Source organism: Thermobia domestica, chromosome 15 (genome assembly GCF_964235325.1).
Source record: "Thermobia domestica chromosome 15, izTheDome1.hap1.1, whole genome shotgun sequence".
Classification (NCBI taxonomy): Eukaryota; Metazoa; Arthropoda; class Insecta; order Zygentoma; family Lepismatidae; genus Thermobia; species Thermobia domestica.
The window spans coordinates 139,333,717-139,361,377 of NC_137468.1; the positions used below are offsets into that span (position 1 = coordinate 139,333,717).

The window sequence follows — 27,661 nt, forward strand, 5'->3', positions numbered from 1 at the left end:
TTCTCTTTTTCGGAGTGGGCCTAGGTCCCAACACTGTTTTTCTGCACAAATTAAAACACGTTTCGTTTATTGCTTTGCAAATTGTCCCTATACGAAGTTTTGTTGCAATTCTCTATATTCTTTAGTAACTTCTGACGTATACTTATTTGCACTTTTGATATTTCGTAATCAACGGTTTAGAAGGTCTGTGCCCCACCCAACCGCTTTTTCCCTGTAAAATACGAAACCCGTATTACCTCATTTTACGACTACAACATTTGTGTACAATTTCATTCACTTCGGTCCGCTTCTTTCTGCCTTTCGAGCGTCAAATTCCAAAATTTTGGGTGGGGGGTTTTGTCCCCTAAAATCGTTTTTCCGCAGAAAATAAAACAAAAACGTATTCGTTTATTTTTTTGCGTATTGTCACTCGATAAAATTTCGTTCCAATTCTTCATGTGCTTTAAGCACTTCTGATATACTGTTATTAGCACCTTTGAAGTTTCATGATCAAAGTTTTGGAGGAGTCCGTGCCCCTCCTAACAGTTTTTCGAGGAATATACGAAACCCGTATTCCCTCATTTTATGTCTACGATATCTGTGCACAATTTCATTCACTTCGGTCTACTTGTTTTGTTCTTTCGGGCGTCAAATTCCAAAATTTTGTGCAGGGGCTTTTGCTCCCTAAAACCGTTTTCTCGCAGAAAATAATAAAAAAAAACACGTATTCGCTTAATTTTTGTGTAGTATATACCTGCCAAATTTTATCAAAATCGTAGTGTTACACTTGGGAAGTGTTACTTGTAAGTAGCAATGAACAGAATGAAAAGAAATCCAATGTTAACGTCAAAAATTCTAACCAATTGTGAGCAAATATAACTTCTCAATACTTTGTCGCCTTCATCATATATATCAAGATGACGCAAGAATGTTAATTAAACAATAGCTATGTAACATACGTGAGTATACAAATTAACCCAAGTTTATGCATCGAATGGTGACGTAGTGATTCAACACTCATCTCTGGTGCGAGCGGACCGGAAGTTTGCCCGGGACAGTCCCGGGTTTGACGGGTTGTCCCGGTGTCCCGGTCAGACGAAGAAATTTATTTTCTAGTCGCAAAGTTATTTAACAACTTTTAGCACTTTTTCCATAAAGAAGATTAATCGAAAAGTCAACAACGAGAGGACTAATGCTCTGCAACATGAACTTGGTAATGACTTGCAGTGAATTCTTTGATAAAATAGAGAACTAAAATTGTTTTTTGAGAAAAGTTCATTCAAGTGAAAAGTATGTGCCTGAATAATGTGTAGGCCTAGTACCTAAGTAATTCTTCCTTCCTTTCTCATTTTGCGGATGTTAAACTAGTTACTTGTTTAACGGCAAATTTTGCGACTAGAATACCTCAGACTGATTTCTGCATTATTATTATTATTATTATTATTATTATTATTATTATTATTATTATTTGATACTACAAATCAAAAATACTGCCTTTGTGTTTTGTGTTTGAATTCTGAGTGGTGTAAGAATAAATCTTATATTTGAATTTTGAAAAACATTTACTATAAACTTTCACTGTGCATTCTGTCTCGTTAAGCTGAGAAATTATCACGAGAATTTTTCATAAAATATTGGGATTAACAATGTTCCGGTTTGGAACTTCAGGAATCTGACAAGTCGATTCATAATCATTCAGTATCATTAACCATCCGTCACCTTTAGTCTAGAGCACATAAGGGTGGAACGTTGAATTAAAGATTTCATTTTTCAAAGAAATATAACTTTTATGTAAACCACAAAGTAGTTCGGTTCCTAAATGAGTTTTCATTGTGCTAAATGTTGATTAAAGTTTCAGTGATTTGATTTGATTTTGAGTTATAGCGTCCTTTTCAGCACCGAGGCTATATGAGATGGGAGCTACTGATTAACGTGAAATCCGAACTACATGAGCTCCCGTCGGGGAAGTTTCTGTGATGTCGTAAGAGAAAGATACTAATATTTAAGGTAGAACCGAACACTTTGCTGTTTTTATCATAGGTAGAGGTCTGCACGGTTTCGAATATCCGCATCATTATACCTTTCTGCGGATATATTTAAGTTCCTGTGCGGGTGACAGTTAAGAATGCAAATGTTCGTGAAAAGACATGAATTTTAATGATCGTTCTTCAAAACACTATTAATTATTTACATCTTATAATAAAATGTCATTACCCTTTCAAGACAAATAATCGCCAAAACAAAATTGAATTTTGTTACTTATTTTATCTTTTTATCTACTTTTAAACACTATAATAAATAGGTCTATAAAGTGGTAATCTGGTTGAACGCCAGTTTGTAAGAGGAAGCTAATTTTTTATTCTGCAGGGTCTTCCTTTTTTTTATCTCTCTATTTTATCTTTGCATTTTGAACAAAGAGAAAGGATTTGCTCTAAAATTAATTGACAGATGGTTTTACTAGCTTGACAATTTTGTTATCAGAAATCTGCATTTGAGGATATCTTGAGTAATTCTTATGCGTTTTCCATTAATTTCATATTTCTATTTGCATGAATTTTGTTATATTTTATTTAACATAGTTGACTTACAATAGGAAGAGAGAATTAATGGTTTTACTTGAATTTTATTGATTATTCAAAATTCCACCTTAAACCAAGAAACAGTATTTTTTATTATCTCTTTCTTATTTTCCTCCGATTATAACACGAAAAATAATTGTTCTGCCTTTGGAAAAAAAATTAAGACTCAAAATCGCGTTGTTAATTGTAAAATCTACAACAGGAAACCAAACTTGGGAGTTGAATTAAGAAATTATTTTGAATATCGAAAGTTTATTTTCCTTTCTTTCTTTCTTTTTCTTTTCTTTTTTCTTTTTTTAGAGGAAAAAATCTTCCTTATGCACCTCCATAGCTATTTAACAAAATTTATTGTCACTTCCGTTTGAATTCTCTGTGAGTAACTAGGAAATGATAGGTGCACTAAAACTATTTTAGCTTCACTGGATAGCAATATGTACGGTACAATATTGGTAGAACTCGAAATTTCTAATATGTGCTCTATAAAAAACTCGAACTCGATGCCAGGAGCTTTTGGGTTAATATAGATTATATGCAAAAGCAGTAAACATAGAAAATGAATCCGCAGCTTATAGTTCAGGTAGTAGAACATCAGTCCAACATGTGGGAGACTCATGATTCGTATTATCCCCGATTCGGCAACAGGGTTCGAATCAATGCGAAGACGCAGATGATTTCCCCTTTCATTAAGTAATTTCCCTGGGTCGTCAAAGAATTTCTTCCTTGCCAGGAAAATATTTCCCAAATTGCATACATCAATTGTTTAAAAAAAAAAAGTATTGAATATATATCTGGAGAAGTTCGTTCCCCCCTTCCTCACCCGTCGTAAAACAGATTGATTCGAACCCTGTTCAGCAACCTGCTATTTACAAAGCAACTAGCCTCTGCCTTTGAATATTCATATTTTGTTGACATGTTACAACTCAACATATACTAAGGGGCCGCGGTGGCTCAGTGGTAGAGCATTCACCTCTGATGCTTGGGGTCCCGGGTTCGATCCCAGCCCTCGCCCCGTGAACCTTGTGGTGGACAAACACCGTGTGTGTGGGTTTCCTCGGAGTTCTCCCGTTTCCTCCCATCTTCTTCATTCCACCATTTCATTTATTACTCATCATCACCGTCTCCTATAGCCTAACCGGCATAATCATGGGACGTAAAACTCATAGATTTAATGTCATTTTTTCAACATATACTACTGTTAGTTTATATATTTTGACCATCATCTGCCATAATGCACACAAATATGATAAAATTCGCAGTCGTGTCTAAATGCATACCAAATAATATTCTTCGTAACCATGCGCCCATTGACATTCCGAAAGTATAAGCACAATAAAAGATGGTCCTCCAAAGCTATCTTTCTAAGGTAAATAACTATATATTTATCAATACTTCAATCAAACTTCTACAATAAACGGATCCATACAGAATACGAACCAGTATCTCATATGTAAACTTATGACAATATTCAAAAATTGTGCCTGAAAATCAGTAGGGTCTAATATCAAAAATGTCAAAAATGCTGCTTTAAAAATGTCACAACCAGTGACGACGCCATGGGGGCAAGAGAGTAAACGTCTTCAGGTGCTACATCTTCTCCCGACTGTTGTTTAAACTAAACATATTATATTGTAATGTAGGTCCAAGTAATATAAAATTATTGTTTTTGGTATATTAAAAGATAACTGCCCTTATTTTAAAAAATCTCTGCTCCTCCGTCTCGTCTCCTTCCTTACTTAAAAAATTATAGTTGGCATTTTCACTGGTCAAAACTATACATAGGTTATAATTTCTTTTGGATGATTATTCTATGAAACATTTATCATAATTATATTTCATATAATTTTTTCAACAACTTAAAAAAAAAGAAAAAACATTTCGCTTACGTAATTTCATCTACGAAATCTGAATCTAAAACTTTCCGGTTTATTTAATGTGAATTCCCTGATTTTATTATTTATTTATTTTGAAACTTACGGTTTCCTGAGGATCATTCGCATCATCGCATCAGGTCCTCTTTGCGCTAGTGTTGCCAGAGCTTCGTTCAATTCGTCCTCCGCCTCTGAAACATCTTCTTCCACAGGCAAAGAGGGAGCAACACCTTCTTCATCTTGCCAAAACCGATAGAAGAGAAATTTGTCCTTAAAAGGTTGTTCCAACGTCACTGAAAGGGGATAAAAATAGATTTACATTACAATATGCATTAATTAGATATTCAGCTACGAGAAGAAACAATATTTAAATGAATCAAAATCAAAATGTGGAAAACGAATACAATGAGACAACTTCCATATTTCTTTCGCAACAATTTTTACAGAGGTAGTTGGTGAGTACTTCAAATTACATTCCAAACTCCCTCTATAAAAATTGTTGCGGAAGTACCGCAGGATTCTAAAACATGTATTCTTGGATAGAGCGAATATTAGTTCTTAAGTAAAGTATTGACCCGACTATGATAAGTCCTATAGTTTTGGAGCTATGAACCTTTAAAAGTAATTTTGTTTTCATGTTTTCGGCATCCTATAATTCCGAACTCAGGTTGGTCTATACTTTTTGTCTTATCTTAGTGTCAGGAATCACCTCCCAAACATTGTCGATGTTGTTTTGAAACACCCTGTATATTCACTCCTTCATGGGAATGAACGTTTCTCGTCAAGGCATCAATGGTGTGCATAGGTTAGGGTGACCAGACGTACTGATTTTCGTAGTGCAGTACTGTTTTTCAAAGAGGTGTCCTGCATGTTGCGAAGACGCCTAGAAAATAGAGAAACGTTCATTTTTAACATGTCCTGAGTTAACTTATTTGCAATATTTTAGTGTTTTATCCTTTATTCACAACATTTTGAGTTTTAGGCACTCTTCTGAATGATGAACTACTGTTTTTTAACACTCCTCAAATGATCAGGGAAAAACTTTTTTTTTTTTTTTTTTTTTTTTGCAATATATTGTTTTTACCTTGAAAGTCTTGTTGAGATATGGGTAAGGTAGGAAAAGTTTCTTTTTCAACTTGCGACAGTGACCAAATTAAATAGATGTTCTCTCGTGCCGATCTACATTTTTCTCCTTCCTTAAAATAATTTCATGCCCCCGAAAATCATTTTTTTAAAAAAAAAGAAAATATTTAGCCCTACATGAAGTTTCTCTGTACGTTCATAAAAATAAACCTCTTTGTCATTCATCAAAGCATTTGGAGTTTTGTTGAATTTCTTCAATATACGTTTGTTTCAGTACTTTTCTTTTTAACAAAAATAAAGAATTAACTTAAGGTTAATGGTAAATGAAATAACATAGGTATTACCAACGAAGTAGAATAGGATCATACACTATTTATTATATTTATGCCCTACTTTTCGCTTGTCAGAATCTGGTCATCCTAACGTAGGTGTAACTGCAAAAATGTGTGCTATATTTCCATAATTTTAATCTAATATTACTTTCTTGGATGCAATTCAGATATTTCCAAGATATTCAGTAAAACACCTACCGACACTGCATAGGACGTAACGCTCTTAGGTAGCTTCAACTTCTTTGTCAATATTTACTTTATTTAAATCTCCATTAGAACGCTATGGGTACGGAGTTCCTGGTAAGCTCGTCGGAAAGATATTTGAACAAATGGAATTCTCATACATTTGTAAATTATGTGAATATATGGAGTTACCCTTCACATAAAAGAAGTATAACAACGTTCATGGCTGTACAGAAAGAATAAGAAATGTTACAAGGAAGCACTGAGATGGGAAAACGTGTAATGCAAATGTACAATTAGTGAATTTGCTGGAGCAGAAAGATAGATGTCACAAGTAGTTGTACATTTCTCAGTCCCGCCTTTATTAGATTAGTGTCTAACAAGGGTTTCATGTCAAGAATCATGAGAAACGTCACCATTATAATTCCGATGCGTCGACATGTTCTCTGTCATTCTGTTCCTTTGTAGTAGACAATTCTTCCGAAAGGTGCAATCAAGTAACGGAAAAGAGGGCGTGTCATAACTGTTCAAAATTGGAAATGGAGAAGGAAAAAAAAAATAACAGGGTGTTTTCAAACTTATGCTCTCAAAGATGTAACTTCATTTCCATGTGACATTTTCTGTACTGGTAAAGTGAGATTTGCAATGACAACCAATTTGTAATGGTGCCATGATAGCACAATAGAGCAGATTTATTTTTCTAACGTCCTACAATTATGTTTTTTCTTTACGCTAAAGAAGATGAATGACTGATGTAAAAGAATTACTATGAAAGAATCTATGTAATGATGGAGTGGGAGGAAGAGACAAAACCTTGAGAAAACCTATTGACACAATGTTATCCAGCACAAAGTCACGTGATCTGGGATCAAACCGAGGATCCCTTGCACCACTGAGCCATTTCCCACGCCCCCTGCAGATTTAATTCTATCATTATCATAAACTATTTTGCTATTTTAGCGATGTCATTGATCATAAATTGAAAGGTTTCCTTCACCTCTTCGTATCATTTCTTCGTTTTCGCGGAAGAATTATTCTCTTCACCACAACTCATCAACTGGAAATGTTTTCCTTTCCTACTTTTTCCCCTGTATCATAGCTGTTGCAGTTCACTTTTTTAAAATTCTCCCCAACATTGTAGACAAAATTATGCAGAAATGTTAATAAAGGGTTATTATAAATGATGGACCCATTTTTAAAAATTCGTAGTAATTAAAGTACAAATCCAAAATGAACAATCTTTATACCAATGGAAAGAGGAAGGTTGGAAATGATGGTTCCCGAAGCGCCGGTAGAGTTCGCGCGGCAATAGGCCGCCATTCCCCTTCCTCAGCGCTGGATAGGTCGCAGGGGAAATGAAGACCTGACTCTACACTTCTGGCCACCGACATCTCCTGATCTCACCCCATGGGGCTACTTCTTAGGGGGTTATGTTAAGGAAGCTGTTACGTCCCACTTCTACCAATAACTCTGGACGATCTGCGGAACCGTATCACAGCTGCCGTGCACTCAGTAACAGTAGATACACCTGTTCGTGTGTGGGACGAGTTCAGCCACCGCATAGATGTTCGCCGTGCAGCAGACAGTGGACACATTGTACATTTTTAATGTATTACAAAAAAAAACTTTGGAACTTCACTTTCCATTGGTATAAAGATTGTTCATTTTGGATTTGTACTTTAATAAATACACATATTTAAAAATGGGTGCCTCATTTATAATAACCCTGCATTTCGGACTGCAATTATAGATTCAAATCGTACGGCTCTCATAGGCTTCTTTGTTAACTCAACTCTTAACAGGCAGATGCTAAAGACACATTTCAGTACAAATAGAGAATAAATAAATAAATAAATAAATAAATAAATAAGCTTACAGCATATACAGCATGACAATAAATAAGTTAATTGTCATCTTTCGGAACACATATTGAAAACAAAGATATATACTGTAAGATTGTTTTCTGGCATGAAATCTAAAATTTATTTATAAATCTGTAAGAAAGAAAAAAAAGAAAGTTGGATGATAAAGAATTTATTTGAAGACATGGAGTTTTAAAATGTCATGAAGTTAGTGTCAAGAAGTCTTAATTACATTTTGTGAACACTTTTTCAGAAAGTGTACGTCGTTCTGACATTATATAATTTAAATACAAGTATTATACTAGTTTTTTTGTATTCCATATTTAATGTTATACGAAAGCATATAAGGTAAACCACGTATCTCTGTTTTATTTTATTACAATAGTCAATGGTAGATATGCTTGTTCTTAAACCAGATACGTTCGAATAAGTAGTTGAGATCCCTGAGCAGCTCCCCTAACACCTAATAATGTCCCATTCCTTTTTCATGCTGTAGATGGGGTTTAGTTACCTGTTTTGTCGTTGCTGATAGTTATCTTGTATATACAGATGGTCACTGTTATACAGAGTGTTTCAAAACAACACCAACAACGTTTGAGAGGTTATTCCTGACACCAAAATAAGACAAAAAGTATAGATCAACCTGGGTGCACAAACGCTTCCTTTCAGAGTTATAGACTGCTGAAAACATCAAAAATTGAACTTTAAGGGTTCATAGCTCCAAGACTATGGGATCTACCATAGTCGGGTCAAGATTTCACTTAGGAACTAACATGTGCCCTATCCAAATATCCATGTTTCTGAATCCCAAGGTATTTCCGCAATAATTTTTACAGAGGTAGTTTGTGAGTACTTCGATTTATATGCTCGTAGCCAAACTCCCTCTATGAAAATTGTTGCGTGAGTACCGCAGGATTCTGAAACATGGATTATTGGATAGAGCACATATTAGTTGCTAAGTAAAGTCTTGACCCGACTACGGTAGGTCCCATAGTTTTGGAGCTATGGACCTTTAAAGTTCATTTTTTTAATGTTTTCGGCAGCCTGTAACTCCGAAAGGAAGCATTTGTGCACCCAGAATGGTCTATACTTGTTCTTATCTTGGTGTCAGGAATCGCCTCCCAAACGTTGTCGTTGTTTTGAAACACCCTGTATATTAGTTACTATTGATTCCTTAGGATGATCTGTGCAAATGAGTACCGTATATTTTGTTGGCTGCTGACTATGTATAGTCGTCAGGTGTATGAAGTAAGGTCACGGCGAATGTATGAAATGAAGGCAATGCTACAATATGTGGATGCTGGCGCTAAAGAGTCCGCATATGTGTAGTTACAGCGTATTGTTCTCTTCATAGTATTCACGTCAGTGGCCCTTGGTTAAGAAGCCTGATCAAAAATAGGTGGCATATAATACGGTATCTCTTATTTACTCGTCCTTATATTGAAATTATCTTCTCCATCTTGTGCTGATCATCTAACGGCTGATATTCCAACTAGACGTATGGGTCTTACATACTGCAAAGTCCACAGTATTTCTACAGAACGACGGACCACGACCAGGAGATTTGGCAGCGTATTTAGTGATATCCAGGCCAAAACAAAAATATTAATTTGGAACCGTCTCGTGTTGGCTTGGTAATGTCCAGAGATGTGACCCAACAAACTGAAGAGGCGGCTACAATTTTTTTTTTGTCTCTTCCTATAAGTTACCATTTTTGTTCTACACAGATCAATATTGAAACTAGAAGTAGCGGAGTTAAACTACTTCCAGCTTTAGTAGAGACGTGAGGATGGAGACGTAATGTATTCTTTGTTCTTTTACTTTACAGTGATCAATGTTAAAACCGGAAATTATTAATTCCTATCACTTCCGGTTTGAGTATCAGGCCGAAAAACGAATTCGATTCCCAGTTTTGATCCTCTACATCAGCGTTTCCCAACCGGTGTGCCGCGGCACACTGGTGTGCCGCGAATGGGCTGCTGGTGTGCCGCGAGGAAATCGAAACAAATTATTAATTTTATAGGAACCAAATTGCAAGACATAGGGAAAAATGTATATTTGTATTTCACATTACTATGAACCTCTACTATAAATCTACAATTTTAAGTTTCATACTGTGTTACTTTTCTGTTCATTTTTTATGTTGAAAAACGTATTTATCATTGTCATGACCATTATTGCTTCTTTATTGTTGCAGACTATTTCGTAACTTGAAATTTTAACATATCATTCAATAAATTCAACAAAGTAAAGATGCATACAAATTACCTACATTTGTGTTTCAAAAGTATATTTATTTATTTGTTCGTTATATAGTGATCTTCCCTTTTAATTAAAGGTTAGATAAAGTTTTCGAAAGAGAAAGTGGATTTTTAAAAACCCAAGTCCTATATTTCATTGCAATTGTTTTCTATTTTAAAATTAGAATGAAAAATAAGCATAATGATTTACCACGGTGAAAAATCAGTGATCGAGCTTTCTTCTTTGTAAGAAGGATATCAGTAATCATAAAAATACCACGATATTTATCAATAATAATAGTAATATATATATGGGTGTGCCGCGAGAATTCAAGTTACACTTGTAGTGTGCCGCAAGTTGAAAAAGGTTGGGAAACGCTGCTCTACATTCTGACCAAATTTGGTGATGATTGGTCAAGTAGCTGATAATTGGTGATGATTGGTCAAGTGATAAATCAGCGATCGCCAAACCATCGAAAGCGAGCTACTAGTAGCTCGCGGGGACATTTTCGTTAGATCGCGTTACGATCCCGTTGGCTAACCTTGAAATAGGCCTATAGTTTATAAGCAATAAACAAATGTATTTTTAAAAAAAAGTTGGTAGTTCTTCTGGTTGGTAGAATTTAAAAACGGTACGGTAGCTCAGAAGCTTCATAAATTTGGCGATCAATGCTATAAATTATGTTTAACAATTGGAAAAGAATGTGTGGCCTATACCACCATTGTAGATTGATGAACTACGCTGGATGAACTTTACTGCTGGCCACGAGCCTTATTTGGTCTGTAACTGAAAAATTAACTGATGCAGTTAATGATTAATCCTTGAAGTATTAAGATGGGGTCAATTTGACCCCAGAAAAACATTTTGTAGTTTTTTGTGCGTTAACAAAAATGCATGCTGAAATGATGATCTAGAAATTCTTCTACATATGTCTTTTAAATAATGAGTGATATCAATAAAACGGAGAAGTTACTCATTACGCCCAATTTTGAAGTAGTTACTCGCATTGGTATCAATAAAAAGAGAACTGAGCACCAGTCGTCTCGGCTGACCTCGGAGAAGCCCCGCCCTTTTGAAGTAACCACACCTCTGTTCTCGAGCCGAGTAACTACTACGCGTTTGATATCAATAAAAATCAAAGACTCCTCTGTGATGCTAGTAACTTCTCCAAATTTGTGGAGCAAGCTAAATAGGTGACTCCGTGCGAAATATGGCAGAGTATATGATTGTTTTACTACGTAGAAAAACTTATAAACTGCATAGAAATGTTGGAAATGGAGATTACAAAAAGCATTATAAGTTTATGAAAGAAAATGGGTGATATCAATAAAAATAAGTAACTACTCCTGAGAAGTCCTGCTCGAGAATCGGAGTAACTACACCTGGAGTAATCTCCTCCCTCAATTTCGTATCAATAAAACAAGCCACTACTCAGGTCTAGTCTGCTCCAGATTTATGAACGTTTACTCGCGCTTCCTCTGCACGTAGCACTGAGTCGTATCAATAAAAGAAGTGATTACTCATTTCTCCCATTCATCGCGCAGTCATTTCGTTGTTTTTAATCTATGGCGTAGAATCTTAAAAGTCATGGAAGGGGCAAGTAGCAACGATAGCTTCAATCAAAGTGCATTTGTGGATATTATAAAAGAATTTCCAGTGGTACTTTCATCTACCAGAAAGTAAACGAAGGAAAGCCGAAGCTTTGAAGGTAATTACAGTGAAATGCAACGAAATATCAAATACATCTACGCTGAGATACAAATTTAAAAGAGAATCATTAATATTCGAGCGAGAATAAAACAAAAATAAAAAAGAAGAAAAAAACGGGAAAGAAGAAAGTAATACTGAAACCATGGGAATGAACCTATTTGAGCTGATGGATGTTGATTGGAATCCAGCAATATCAAGATTAACACGACAAGCGCATATCACGTGTTGTCCAAGGTCTTTGTAGATTGTTTGGCTTTAAGAACGAAATCAGACACTTGGCTCCTTTGTTTTCTTTTTAAAAAAGTCCAGCCACCCACGTCATAAATCACGTCCATCTGATTGCGTTTTCCACACCATACATGTCCCCTTTCGCCTTGACATAAACAAAATACATTCTCATGTATACACCCTTTCTATCAACGTTGAGTTGAGTTGATTATTAGTTTAACGTCCTTTTCAGTAGCGTACCTATATGAGACAGAACCCACTGATTAACGTGGAACCCAAACCACATGAGCTCCTGCCGGGAATCGAACGCGGGTCTCCTATGCCAAAGGCATGTATGCTAACCGCTTAGCCACGAAATAGCTCTTCCTATTAACGTATTACTCTCCAAAATACTAGGTTTCTTTAATGCCACTATGTACAGTCAAGTGCTCCGATAGCACCCGGAAATGTATATTGTTCTTGCCACTCTGCCTTTGCTGTTTGTATATTACACACACTTCCGGAAACAATCCATTTTCAGGTAGTCATAGACAGTACTTTGAGCCACACCAGAATCCCCTGACATTCCGACCTGGAATCCCGGATCACTCACGTAACGCAAGAAAACCAAGGGCACCGATTTCTCTGTAAATTTGGGGGGAGAGGGCATTCAGATGCAGAAGGTATATATATCGTGATTTTAAGACAAATCGCACTCTAATTATGCCAAATATTGTATATTCATAAATACAATAGGGGGCCCACATGAGCTTTGGGGGCCCGGGCCCCCACAGGATCGGCGCCCTTGAAAATAACCCGCATCTTTTCATCATTACGTAGTCCACCACCCCGAATTTCGGTTGATTCTCCTTTAAAAATGTTGTGCTAATCACTACATTTTCTTTCATAAACTTATAATGCTTTTTGTAATCACCATTTTCAACATTTCTATGCAGTTTATAAGTTTTTCTACGTAGTAAAACAATCATATAATCTGCCATATTTCGCACGGAGTCACCTATTTAGCTTGCTCCACAAATTTGGAGAAGTTACTAGCATCACAGAGGAGTCTTTGATTTTTATTGATATCAAACGCGTAGTAGTTACTCGGCTCGAGAATAGAGGTGTGGTTACTTCAAAAGGGCGGGGCTTCTCCGAGGTCAGCCGAGACGACTAGTGCTCAGTTCTCTTCTTATTGATACCAATGCGAGTAACTACTTCAAAATTGGGCGTAATGAGTAACTTCTCCGTTTTATTGATATCACCCAATGTAGTGATTAGCACAACATTTTATAAGGAGAATCAACCGAAATTCGGGGTGGTGGACTACGTAATGATGAAAAGATGCGGGTTTTCTTCAAGGGCGCCGATCCTGTGGGGGCCAGGAGACCCGGGCCCCCTATTGTATTTATGAATATACAATATTTGGCATAATTAGAGTGCAATTTGTCTTAAAATCCTGATATATATACCTTCTACATCTGAATGCCCTCCCCCCCAATTTACAGAGAAATCGGTGCCCTTGGTTTTCTTGCGTTACGTGAGTGATCCGGGATTCAAGGTCGGAATGTCAGGGGATTCTGGTGTGGCTCAAAGTACTGTCTATGACTACCTGAAAATGGATTGTTTCCGGAAGTGTGCGTAATATACAAACAGCAAAGGCAGAGTGGCAAGAACAATATACATTTCCGGGTGCTACCGGAGCACTTGACTATACACAAGTGGCATTAAAGAAACCTAGTATTTTGGAGAGTAATACGTTAATAGGAAGAGCTATTTCGTGGCTAAGCGGTTAGCATACATGCCTTTGGCATAGGAGACCCGCGTTCGATTCCCGGCAGGAGCTCATGTGGTTTGGATTCCACGTTAATCAGTGGGTTCTGTCTCATATAGGCACGCTACTGGAAAGGACGTTAAACTAATAATCAACTCAACTCAACGTTGATAGAAAGGGTGTATACATGAGAATGGGACACGTATGGTGTGGAAAACGCAATCAGATGGACGTGATTTATGACGTGGGTGGCTGGACTTTATTAAAAAGAAAACAAAGGAGCCAAGTGTCTGATTTCGTTCTTAAAGCCAAACAATCTACAAAGACCTTGGACAACACGTGATATGCGCTTGTCGTGTTAATCTTAATATTGCTGGATTCCAATCAACATCCGTCAGCTCAAATAGGTTCATTCGCATGGTTTCAATATTACTTTCTTCTTTCCCGTTTTTTTCTTCTTTTTTATTTTTGTTTTATTCTCGCTCGAATATTAAAGATTCTCTTTTGAATTTGTGTCTCAGTCGTAGATGTATTTGATATTTCGTTGCATTTCAGTGTAATTACCTTCAAACTTTCGGCTTTCCTTCGTTTACTTTCTGGTAGTTGTGACTTTGAAAGTACCACTGGAAACTCTTTTAGAATATCCACAAATGCACTTTGATTGAAGCTATCGTTGCTACTTGCCCGTTTCATGGCTTTTAAGATACACGCCATAGGTTAAAAACAACGAAATGACTGTGCGATGAATGGGAGAAATTAGTAATCACTTCTTTTATTGATACGACTCAGTGCTACGTGCAGAGGAAGCGCGAGTAAACGTTCATAAATCTGGAGCAGACTAGACCTGAGTAGTGGCTTGTTTTATTGATACGAAATTGAGGGAGGAGATTACTCCAGGTGTAGTTACTCCGATTCTCGAGCAGGACTTCTCAGGAGTAGTTACTTATTTTTATTGATATCACCCAAAGTTTTATACTTAATAAGTTTTGTAGATTTTGTTTATTTATTTACAGAAATGGCGAATGGGATCAAACTGACCTCATCTTAGGCAATTAGAGAATAAATGAAAGTTTTCAACCTAACCTAAACAGGTATTCTTGCAACTGGTTAGGTTAGGTTAGCTTAGTTTAGTTTAGCTTAGGTTATTGTTATAGATATAGCCCGGTAGGTCACCAGTTAGATGAATACTAATTATTATAGAATGTTAATGTTTTCGTAATTCTTTTTCACTTGAAGTTTTGTGCTAATTTAAACATTCGTAATGTTGTAAAAATATGTTTCGCCCTTTCTAATAAATGTTCATTGCCAGTATTATGTCGATATTTTATCATATGGCCAATTTACTTGGCCTAATCTTGTAAAAACCTATGGGGTCAAAATGACCCCGTCTTAGGCATTTAAGTAATATTTTGATCTTAGTACTCGAAGGAATGATATTAATAGTTTCTACCTTCTTTTATGAGCGAAGCTGATACCGCCAATGAGAATGTTATGACCAGTAAAAACAGGTAATTTGTTATTTAAAGAAGTTAAACCACATTTTGTAAAAAGATGGACATGATGTTCTTCGACATATGACCTGATTAAGCGGTTCTTTCCTTAGAAGAGCTTTCAGGGTAAAAAGGTCTCTCGTTCGATATGACCCCAGAAGAACTTTAACCCCCCCCCTGCCTTATTTGGATTGACAGATACGTAGGTGACGGCATGGCCTTTCACTCCGTCACGCTCGATCGATGGAGTGAGTGAGTAGCTGTAAGGCTGAGCCTCGCCTACTAAAACATAACGCAAGACGCAATCGATGTTCTTTTATCCTCGGAGGAAAAGAGGAAGTGGAAAGTTATCTCCACCTTCCGAAGAAAATTGTTTGCCCTGTCAGGCTCTTGCTTGCTTTCCATTACCACATCTCCTCTCCTCTGTATTTGTTCCCTCTACGCGCATCCACGTTCATTCATCTTTGCAGAAGTGCTCTACCGTTTTGTGACACGGGTAGATCAATGTGTTCGAACAGTGTGCGATTTCCAGAAACATCTACAGGAATATCTTGAATAACATGGTTTTGAACAAAATGGATTTTGCTCTAACGTGACTTTTATTATTACCAGAGAGAGAGTTTTAAGATGTAGTACCTTTCCAAACATGTAGCTGTTTTGACACCCAGAGTTACGAAGGGAAGTCAAAAAGTAAAGGAACTTTTGAGAAAAGGTACATTTATTCTAATGATAGAAAATTGAAACATACACTATTTTTCTATATAATCTCCCTGAATTTCAACGCACTTTTTCCAACATTTGACTTTTTTTTTTATTCCGTAGGGAAAAAAAGTTTTTCGGTTCCACCTGTAACCAATTTTGCACAGCATCAATAACTAGATGATGGTTGGCGTTTAAATTTCTGAACTTCTGTTGATGATGGGTATTTCCAAACCATACTCGCAGCCTTACTTTCCGGTTCGTGACAATGTACCCAAGTTTCATTTACAGTAACGATTTGCTGTAAAAATCCATTTCCCTCGCGACGATAACGGGCAAAATGTTTACGAGAGATGTCCAACCATCGTGCCTTATGCTGCGCTGACAATTCTTTTGGGACCCACTTTGCACACACTTTCTGAAAATTTAGCCTGTCGTGTTGTGGTCAGTCGTTGACGTCAATGGCCTACCCGATCTTTCCTCGTCACATAAAGAAGTTTTTCCCTGTTTGAAACGCTCTATCCATTCCTATATCTTGCTTCGAGATAACAGCTGTCATCATACTGTGCTTGCATTCGACGAATAATTTCTGCAGGTTTAGCACTTTCTGCAAGCAAAAAGCGAATCATTGCTTTCATTTATCCTCATTTCCTCCTTGGTGCAGATTAAAAATGAAGCTGCCATATTTAACGGTCTGCTACATTGCAACGACTAACGCAGGAATGAGTGACACGTTGCATAGAAGTGTTGTAGACGACACTAATTCAGCGCTGGATACTAGCAGTGGTCCCTTTACTTTTTGACTTCTCCTCGTACATATTTCCGAGCATGAAATGAAGCGAAATGGGCACAATTGGTTGCATCTTTTTCGTGAGATTTACATATTTCCGTTTTTTCACCTGATTCTTCCTCCTCCTCCTCCTTATTTTTAATGGAAATACATTATTTTCATTCAATTTCAGCAGCTACGTTGAATTTCAAGCCTTCAAGTAACAAGAACTACAAGAACTACAAGAACAGAGAATTTTGTAGTTCGTAACAAGAACTACAAAATGATATTACTCAGTCGCAACATGAGGCTGTAGACTGTTGACGAAGTACGTCAATACGTCGCAAACGCACTGCTTGTCTTACCCTAGGAGGAATCCAAGAGATTTCACCCTCTGTATTCTATACATCGTAGTGTGCAGCCGTTCTGGGATGTGACTGCCCAGAACGTCTTGCAGAGTTCATGTCTAGATCCACACAACAGTAACTTTTGGATTTTCTAGGATTTTGCGTTCCGTCACACGCCACACGGAATTGTAAGCGTAATCATTAAGGTAATCGCATAAAATGATTTGCTGTTCATTCACTGATTTTAACACTAGCTCTGATGAGTTCATTAACTTGAAAATGATAAAAACCACACAACAGAAACAATATAATTTAATAAGACATGAACACTCCAACAGATCCCATAGATCACCAGAATTAATCCCTCTTTCATAGTTCCAGCTTCGATTATATGTAAATGGAGCGACATTAATCTCTTGTTTGGCTCCGTAAGAGTTTCACATTCTGTTCGGATTGTTATTTTATTTATTTTTTTTACAAGGTAGATTTCAAACAAAATAAGGTAATATTCCTCCCGAAGACACTAACCCTAGATAAGCGCAGGTCTAATTCTGAGTAAGTAGCTAATGCTGACAACTGTCTTAACTATGGCATTTCTTCTCTCTTTTATTTGGGGTGTTCTTTCCACGCAAGTCAGCAAGATTACTTTGAGCTAGCTAACCGCTACTATTTGCAATTAAAAGAACAAACTTGGTTATTGATTATGCAATGATTGCAATTACAAACATTAACGGTGTTAAGCACCTGTGGAATTTTTGTTTTTAAGCCTATTGAATTGTATGGACGACTATTTTTCTGTTTACTTTAAAATGAACTGAAATTTTAACGATGTGATTTTACTGCTTTCTTCTGTAACTCTAGTTAAATATCCCTTATTGTTTAAAAAATGAATTTGCGTTATATTTAATTTCTTCACAGGGTGTAATGCAAACAGACGATGCCCGAGTCCAGCTCAATAATATTGTAGCAATTACAAGGTAAACATAAACGCTCTTGCCGTTTTTGACGTACCATTAACCATGCGCTCATTGAAAGAAAAAGAAAGACTCATGTACCTGCCAAGCGATCGGGAGTTAGTCTTCCCATCGAACTTCAGTAATACAAGTACGTTGCGCACACACAGCAATCATAGCTTGTCCTGTGTCGAAGAGCAATGGACGTATCGAAGTAGCTTGTTCGCGTGTGTTTGTTGTATGACTAAAGTGGGTCTGTCAACTGGCGCATCAAGTCACCGCATATGACAGGCATTCGGGGAGAATGTGAACGAACGCACCGCCAGGCATTGGGTCCAAAAATCCCGTTCGGGACGTATGAGCCTTTCGGATGACGTCGCAGTGGACCACCACACGTGGCAAAGATGACTCGAGAGACCCTTCATCAACTTGGCTGTAAGACATTGTGCCATGCATCATCTTCACCGGACCTTGAGCAAACAGATTACAACCTGTTCCATTCCCTCGACTACCATTTCCGTAGAGATCTTTCGCAAGTGACCTGTGGAACGCACTTATGGATTTCTTTACCTCCACGACAGTCGAGGTTTAACACCAAAGTATTGTGCAGCTGAAGAAACGTTGGCAAAAGGTGTTGGATGCTGATGGAGATTACTTCGAAACCTAAAGGTACGAACGGTCCACTGTATTGCTCTTTGTTTATCACCGCTCTAGAACGACAAGAAATTTTTTGGTTACCTGGTAAGCTCGTATATTTAGCAATACTAATAATTGATGTATTCACTACCCTACAAGTAATGACATCTATTAGCATCAGGCACGCAAATGACAGCGCACATAGCGACATCTATTATTGTGACTGTTCACTATTACGAATTAGCATGATACATTGAGACATTTGCGTTTATTAAAAGGAATTCTGAATGTGCTTCTTATCTTTCTACAACCAACATTACACATCTCTCAAGCAGGAAGCGTAACATTCCAGGATATTAATGTTTCCCACAGACTGGCATGCTTTTTGTATTACAAATAGTAATCTAAAATTTAATTTTCACAAGGAAAGGGAACTTGGAAAAATCATTAAAATGAAAAATAAAGCTAGTTACAGTTTATTTCAAAGAAAACAGAAAAATAATTCCTCTTACAGAATATATAGAATACAGAATAGAACTAAAATAAAAGTTAAGAGACGATGTAGGTTTCAACTTATTGGCACATCGGTTAAATTGGCACTCATGCATGATACGAGGCGCATATCAAAAAAGAAACTTCAATATTTTTTTACACTGAGATGGCAACACTAATGAAATTAAGCATGCGTAGTAGCATGCTCTAGTATCATGTGATTGGAACAGAGATAGAGTCGTCCGAGAGGAGTTGCGTACTGCGAGTAGCAATAACGTGAAATGGCTGCCGTAATACAAAATCCCGTCATACGATTTGAATCCCGTCCCGTCATGTGAAGTGAGATCTATCTTATGATTTCTGAATGTCAGGACAGAATGCAGCTGACATCCATCGAATATTGTGTGAAATTTACAGACCGACAGTAATAGGTGAAGGTCAGGCAATGGTGCACAGAGTTTTGGGAAGGAGCGTAACGGAAGGACTAGTATTCAGACGGACAATATGGTGGTAACGAGAAATTGCGATCCAATCGCCAGTTCACAATATCTGAATTTGCCAAAGAATTTCCAGTAGTGTTTTCGTAATCAAATTGTGACTCCCAAACTGGGTTATCATAAACTGTGTGCGAGGTGAGTGCCAAAAATGCAGACAGATGCTCACGAAAAGCAAACAATGACAGCTACACGTGATCTTTTGGACCACAGGGTGAAGGATGAGATGAACTGTTTTCTCACACATTGACGCAGGGTGGAATTTGGATATCGTACGCCACTTAGAAGTCGAATTGGCATTCAATACAACGGGGACACTCTGGTTCTCCTAAAGTGAAGAAATTCAAAAACCATCAGTTTACAAAATCATAGCGTTTTGAGACAAAAAAGTGTGTGGTGATTGTGAAATTCTTGAAACCAGGACGAACAATTACAGCAGATGTATATTGCCGAACAGTGAATAATCTACGGTGTGTCATCCAAAATCGTCAGAGAAGAATTTACGCTCTAGAATTCTTCTCTTCCATGACAACACCCGCCCACACACAGCTGTTCATACTGTTGAGACAATTCAAATATATTGATGGAAAGTATTCAATCATCCCCCTTACAACCCTAACCTTGCCCCAGTGATATCTTTCTTCACTTGAAAAAGTGGCTTACATCGAAGCGTTTCTGTGATAGTGGAGTGCTCAAGACATCAATTCTGGACGGCTACACACTCCGGCAGGAGATTTTTACACAGAGGGTATACGGAAGCTTGTGTCACGCAACCAGAAATGTCTGGAGGTTCATGGTTACTACGTCGAAAAACTGCCAACTACATTGATCACAAATTTCTTCTTCTTCTTCTTCTTCTATTATTATTATTATTATTATTATTATTATTATTATTATTATTATTATTATTATTATTATTATTATTATTATTATTATTATTATTATTTTAATATCGGCTCTTTCAATTGACATGCCCCTTGTACAAAAACGCAATTAATCTGTAGTACAACGTAACAATTACACAGCTTTGCATTAATGAAGATAATGTTTCAACATTAAATAACTATAAAATATTACATCAATTAAATATATATGTAAGGAACTACAGGTTGGTACACGAAACAATAGCCCTATATGATATCAATGGAAAACAAAGTGATGGCCGAACAATTTCAAATTAGTTTTGAAACATAGTACCTACTTCGAACTGGATTTTTAATGTGTTACTTCGATTGAAATGTGTATCATAAGGAGAAAGAAGGATTTCACAAATTTATGCTAAAAATATAATATCTCAGAAACCCCTGAAGTTCTGAACATAAAACTCAGTACTAGAAATGGTCAATTCTGGAATTTACTTTCCGGAAAGTAAAATCGGAAAAAATAAGAAATTCGGAAAAATCCGGAATTTAGAAAATTTCGATGTCGGAAAATTTCCGGAATTTAGAAAATTTCGATGTCGGAAAAAATCCGGAGTTTTTTCTACTTCCGGAATATTTTCGAAATCCGGAAAGTGAAATTTACGATTCCGGAAAATGTTGACCATCCCTACTCAGTATATAAACTCAATCGTTTTCCCGTGATAATGACACAGACAGTATACATTTCAATGTGGCGAAAAAAAATACAATTTGTCTATTCGCGGTGGCTCAGTGGTAGAGCGTTCACCTCTGGTGCTTGGGGTCCCGGGTTCGATTCCAGCCCCCGCCAAGTGAACTTTGTGGTGGACAAACACCGTGTGCGTGGGTTTTCTCGGGGTTCTCCCATTTCCTCCCACTTTCTTCATTCCACCATTTCATTCATTACTCATCATCACCGTCTCCTTTAGCCTAACCGGCATAACCGTGGGACGTAAAACTCAGAGATTTCATTTTCACAATTTGTCTATTCCTATATAGGTACAGAAGTTGCTCCTTTCCTTCTCTAAAAACGGAATTTTCGGAAACACTGAAACGCATTTCCGCTTACTTTTGAGCCGAATATATAGCCTACCAAGTTTAATTTTCCTACCTTGAGAGGTTTCTAAAATACTATATTTCTGGCATAATTTTGAACTCTCTCCTCCTTAAAACACTTTAAGCGCCATGTACGCCCCATGGGACAAACATGTGGGTCGCTCAAAGGACCGCGTCGGTCCCATGAGACCGACATGTCTACTCTGTTTCGTTACTTTGCGCAAGGAAAGGTGGCTTCTAATAGTTGGGTAGACCACGTGGAATATTCGAGGCGATGCTGCCAGAGGCTCCGCAACAGAGATCAGTTCTGGCAACGAGCTCCTCCATGGCTAAGCGGTTAGCGTACGCGCCTTTGGCGCGGGAGACCCGGGTTCGATTCCCGGCGGGAGCTCATGTGGTTCGGATTCCACGTTAATCAGTAGGTCCACGTCTCATATAGCCTCGCTGCTGAACGGGACGTTAAACTCAAAATCAACTCAACTCAGTTCTGGCAACAAACTTAGACGTTTAACAAGTCGTCTCAACTACTGGCAACATCGCGGTCAATGACCTTCGTTGCCTAGCAACAATGTGAAAGAATACTGCTGTGATTGGCGAACAATCCACCCTCTCATTTTGTTTACAACATGTGCAGCTATCTGTCAGAGGCCACCTTCCAGTAACTGGATAATAGGAGGCTGTAAGGCCTATCTTGTTGAGACTTCCCCATTAGAAGGGACCGACACGGCCCCTTCGAAAGGTATTGTGCTCCAGGAACATTACAGTGACTCAAAAAAGTATTCATACACCCAAAAATTTCGTCGTGGGTGAGTTATATGAGAGAGCAGAAAATTAAAAGTTATATTGAAAGAAAGAGACGGAAAAGCAATAACAGTTGCATAAGTTAAATATCTGCCAAGACTATAAGGAGACGAATACATTGTGAATCACTCAATTATAATACTCAAAAAAGTATTCATACAGAGGGACTGTCATCCTGTTCTGTGCCTTGAACACTTGTACTGTTCAACTCGAACAATCGTACTGTATCTCCATTGTCCGTTACCTGCAGCTCACTGCTTGTCTGTTAGTCTGCTCTTGTTGTGAGTGCTAGTAGTCAAAATGGGGAGCAAGAAAAATGAACTTTCCTTGACGCAACGTGATGGGGTTGTTTCTCTTTATAAAGAAGGTAGAAGTTATCGTGAAATTTCAAAAATTTTCTCAGTTAGTTTTGGAACTGTAGTTCTATCATAAAGAAGTATAAAAAAACTGGAACAACAGAAAATAGACTAAGATCAGTACGCCCAAAAGTGCCTAACGCCGAGACCAACGGAAAGTAGTCAATTTAGCACGAAAATCACCCTTCAGAAGTGCTGTGTCTTTGGCTGAAGAAACCGCGTCAACATCTACTTGCATTGTGAAAACTCAAACTATACGAAATGTACTATATAGTGCCAATATTCATGCTAGGACAGCCAAAATAGAAAACAAATCTCAGACGTAAACAGACAAAAGCGCCTAAAATTTGCCAATGAATACCATACTAAACCTAACGAATTTTGGGATACTGCTGTGTTTTCCGATGAATCGAAGTTTAATATATTCGGATCAGATGGTAAAAGATTGGTATGGCGAGAGCCAAACAGTGAATTGCAATCGCAACATATTATCTCTACAGTAAAACATGGAGGAGGAAGTGTGATGGTTTGGGGATGCATGACGTCTTCTGGAGTGGGAAACTTAGTTCTTATTGTATGAGTCATGGATGCTAATAAGTATATTAGTATGTTGCGCCTTAACGTATCAAACAGTGTGCAGAAGTTGGGTCCTGACAGAGTCTTTGTTTTCCAACAGGACAATGACCCTAAACACACCGCTTTGAAAATTAGGGAATTGTTACTGTACAACGCTCCACAACGGCTTCTAACTCCTCCACAAAGCCCAGATGTCAATTTTATCAAACATTTGTGAGAGTATCTCGACACCACCACCTGTACAGTACAGAAACGCCTTTCTTCGAGCAAGGAAGAACTACAAAAGATATTTTTGGACAAGTGGTCTAAGGTTTCCTCAGAAATGACCAAGACGCTAGTTCGCTCCATGCCAAGGCGTCTCGAGGCAATGATTTGTTTTAAAGGTATGCATATAGAGTATTAAAAACTTGATTTTCTAGTACATATTGTTAGAACTCGTCGAGATTTGTAGTTCGTGTTGCTGTATGAATACTTTTTTGAGTTGAGAAAGTACATTTATTTATTTTTGTCATCTAAATATTTCTTCTTTTGATATTTTTTGTAGAAACAAACATAATAAATTATGTACATTTTCAGATGATTGTAACATTGTTTTTATTTAATCTTTATATATAATCCTACGTCAAAAACTTAGTGTGTATGAATACTTTTTTGAGTCACTGTATATTGTTTTTTCATGTACAAAATTATTAGCGGCCCATTAAAAAAACACACACACACGAAATTCATGTCGGCGCTCAACGTGTTAATGGAAATGACACGATGGAAGCCCAGTTCGAGGTAGGAACTAATTACAGCCAGGTTCGATTCCCGCCAGGAGTCATGGTTCAGATCTCACGTTAAGTAGTAGGTCCACATATCATAAACCCTCGCTGCTGAAACGGACACTAAACTCCAGTCCAAAAATAAGATACTTTTTGGACACCCTGTACTTTGCTTAATAGTGTACATCATCATCTACGACAAAGTGGTTAAGAAATAGTTCTTTCTAAATATACGAATCACTAAACTGAAGACAATAAAAATAAAATGGGTCTGTATATGTTCATAGAAAGTTACGATTCGAAGATATAAAAACTGTTAGTTGTTTCTTGAAGATAAACAGGCAAAGAAAATTTTAAAATTACAAAAAGAAAAAGAAGGATAAAAATGCACAATGGCAGAGATATTTTAAAATGCATGAAGTGCGGAACGGTGTTTCCTTGTCCGTTATGTTTGTACTGGCTGTTACATACGACCAAATGAAATCTTCTGGAAAGAAAGATTGCCACTACAAACGAAGGGATTTACAAGATTTTTTTTCAAATATACACAGTTTTGTATACAAACGAAAAGGTACTTTCGAAAAGTGTTTTGCGTCGTTGGTTTTCTTCGTAGTCTTCGTAAGAAATGTGAATTAAAAAAAAAAAAAAAAAAACTGATACATAAGGAAAGAATGCTGAATCACGTACGCCTTTCCTCTCAGTGAAAATATATAGATTCAAAAAAAGAAATAAAATAAAAGTAAACTTAAAACGGGAAGCACGTGTTGCCAGTTACTGACAGAAGTGGAACAGGTGAGGCCCATCTTTTGTATACATTCTGAAGGCTAAGCAAATGGTTTTATATAGAACAAATTACGGGTACTTTCTGCCTTACGTCTGTCAAGGGGTTAAACACTATTTACAACCAGTAATAGGCAAGGTCATTGAATGCTAAAGCAATGGAAACACATTGTATTGCCTGTCAAATTGAAATATTAAGGTTTTGGAGGGTTCCTATTGGACTACAAGATTTGGTTAGTGGCTTTTACCCATGAAAACAAGGAAATCACGTTTGTGTGAGTAAAATGAGTTTTTCAGGTTGCAGAGCGTTGAAAAATAAACTTCGAGACTATGCAATAGAAACACTATAATACAGCTATAAGAGAAGGAATGAAGATTTGATTTGATTTTAGCGTCCCTTTCACCAGCGAGGATATATGAGACGTGGATCTACTAATTAAGAGCCTGACTTACTAAAAATAATACAAAACTTACCATTTTTTCTTTTGCTTGTTTTTTCATAAGTGAAAAGAGATAATAAAATGCAACTTACGACAATTATAAATAATGTTACTCTACAACAAAAAATATGAACCTGAATAATTTTAAGTGTTGCCATCCATAGAAATTACAATGTTGCCAGAATAACATTTTCCCCAAAATCTAAGTTAAGGAAGCGACTAGAGGAACGAACTCAACTGCATTTGATTACGTATAATTTTGTTTTGGTATCTGTGAACTACTTTTAAAATAATAATTGCATTTAGTTTGTAATAAACAAAAGTTTTAATATACAGTTATTAAAATTAAACAATAATGTTATTTAAATAGTTCACAGGATACCAAAACAACATGATACATAATCAAATGCAGTTAAGTTCGTTCCTCTAGTTGCTCCCTCAACTTAGATTTTGGGAATGATCTTATTCTGGCAACACTGTAATTTCTATGGATGGCAACACTGAATTCTTCAGGTTCGTATTTTCTGTTCTGTTGTGGTAAGTTGCATTTCATTATCTCCTTTCACTTATGAAAAACAAGCAAAAGAAAAAATGGCAAGTTTTGTATTATTTCAAGCCAGGCTCTTAATGTGGAGTCCGAACCATATAAGCTCCCGCCGGAAATCGAACCCGGGTCTACCACGCCAAAGGCGCGCACGCTAGCTTCTTAGCCATGAGAAAGCTCAGGAGGAATGAAGAAAATCAAGATCTGAAATACTTATTTAAACTGGCTAATATTGTATTTTGGCTGCATGATACATACCAAAGATTACAGAAAATTTTCTACGAATTAGAATTTGAAGAATAAATTAGAAGATAACATAATACTGTATACAAAACAGAACAAGATTTTAAAATTTTACCACGTAATACAACTGCGTGCACACACAGACGTATATTTTACGGATGAAAATTATACCAATGAAAAAATGAAAATGAAATCTTTAAGTTTTACGTTCCACGGTTATGCCGATTAGGCTAAAGGAGACGGTGAGGATGAGAGATGAGTGAAATGGTGGAATGAAGAAAGTGGGAGGAAACGAGAGAATCCCGAGAAAACCCACAAGCACGGTATTTGTCCAGCACAAAGTCCACACGGTGCGAGCTGAAATCGAACCCGGGACCCCAAGCACCGGGGGTGAACGCTCTACCACTGAGTCACCACGCCCCTATACCAATAAATTTATAATAACGTCTTAGTCCAGTTTCAAAAATAAAGCTCATCAGATACCCACACTGATTTTCCAACACTTTCATTTCTAAAAGGAAGAAATGTAACTCGCTGTGAGACGTTTTGTAGAATCTTATCAGCCGCAACATTCTTCGGGACTAGTGTTGCCCAAGAGGTACTTCTCATCTCGTCTCAAAAACAACACGAGAAGAGCATTTTCAAATTCGAGGCAACACGAAAAACATGATAAGTCTAGTCTAGTTTTCGAGGCGAGACAAGAAATTTGTCGAATCTCGTGGGCAACACTAGTTCACCCAAATTTCACAAGGGAACATCTTTGGCTGGGGTGAAATTTGAGAAGGAAATTCGACACCAGAAGAAAAAAATTAATATGATAACCTATAGTCCAACCATATTTTGCAAGGATAATATCCCGATATCTTAATTAGTGTCCACACAGGAGTGGATTAAACAAATGACACACCCGTGTATGCCACTTTGGCCACCTGGGCCACCGAGTATACATTTGATTACATTTTTTTACTACTAACTCGTGTTGTTGTTGTAGTTATAGTCTCGACTAATAATAATATCGTTGTTGTAAACAATAACTTTATAAGGAAAATTTTCTCTCCTTTTTACATCTTAGTTCCAACACTGTTGGTGAGAAATTCTGGGTGTTTCAAAATAAATTTTGGGGTTTTAAGTCTTCGTAGTACTTATTACATTTTAGGTACAATTATAAGCAATGCATCAAGTAAAAGAGCACCTCAAACAGTCTTTGCTACAAGTGTTCAATGTGAGATTCATTTGTCACACGGCACACATCTAGTCGATAGGCGAGAAAGGCCCATAAACTTTCCGCCATATGGCACAAAACACATTCAATTTAGGGGAGTCTCGTTTCAACTGTACCATCTGAGGATTTGCTGAGGGCCAGATGCAAACATTATGAGTGTTCACATTAGCTCTTAGGTGAAATGTCGATTTATCACTGAAGACGACACGATTGTTATACAGCAATATTTCACTTGCGAAATTGGCACGTAAACCGTAGTATGTAGGCTTTAGACCTGTAACA

At 37.1% G+C, this 27,661-nt stretch overlaps 1 protein-coding gene across 4 annotated transcripts in view; it reads right to left on the reverse strand.

Moving 5' to 3' along the window:
* The window catches only part of Epac (Exchange protein directly activated by cAMP), a 1,466,091-nt gene that overhangs the window by 60,332 nt on the left and 1,378,098 nt on the right, over positions 1-27,661 (reverse strand). For all 4 annotated transcript variants that reach the window (XM_081740195.1, XM_081740196.1, XM_081740197.1 and 1 more), the window contains one exon: positions 4,533-4,719. In XM_081740195.1, coding sequence (XP_081596321.1) covers positions 4,533-4,719 — 187 coding nt within the window. The remainder of the gene's footprint in view (positions 1-4,532; positions 4,720-27,661) is intronic.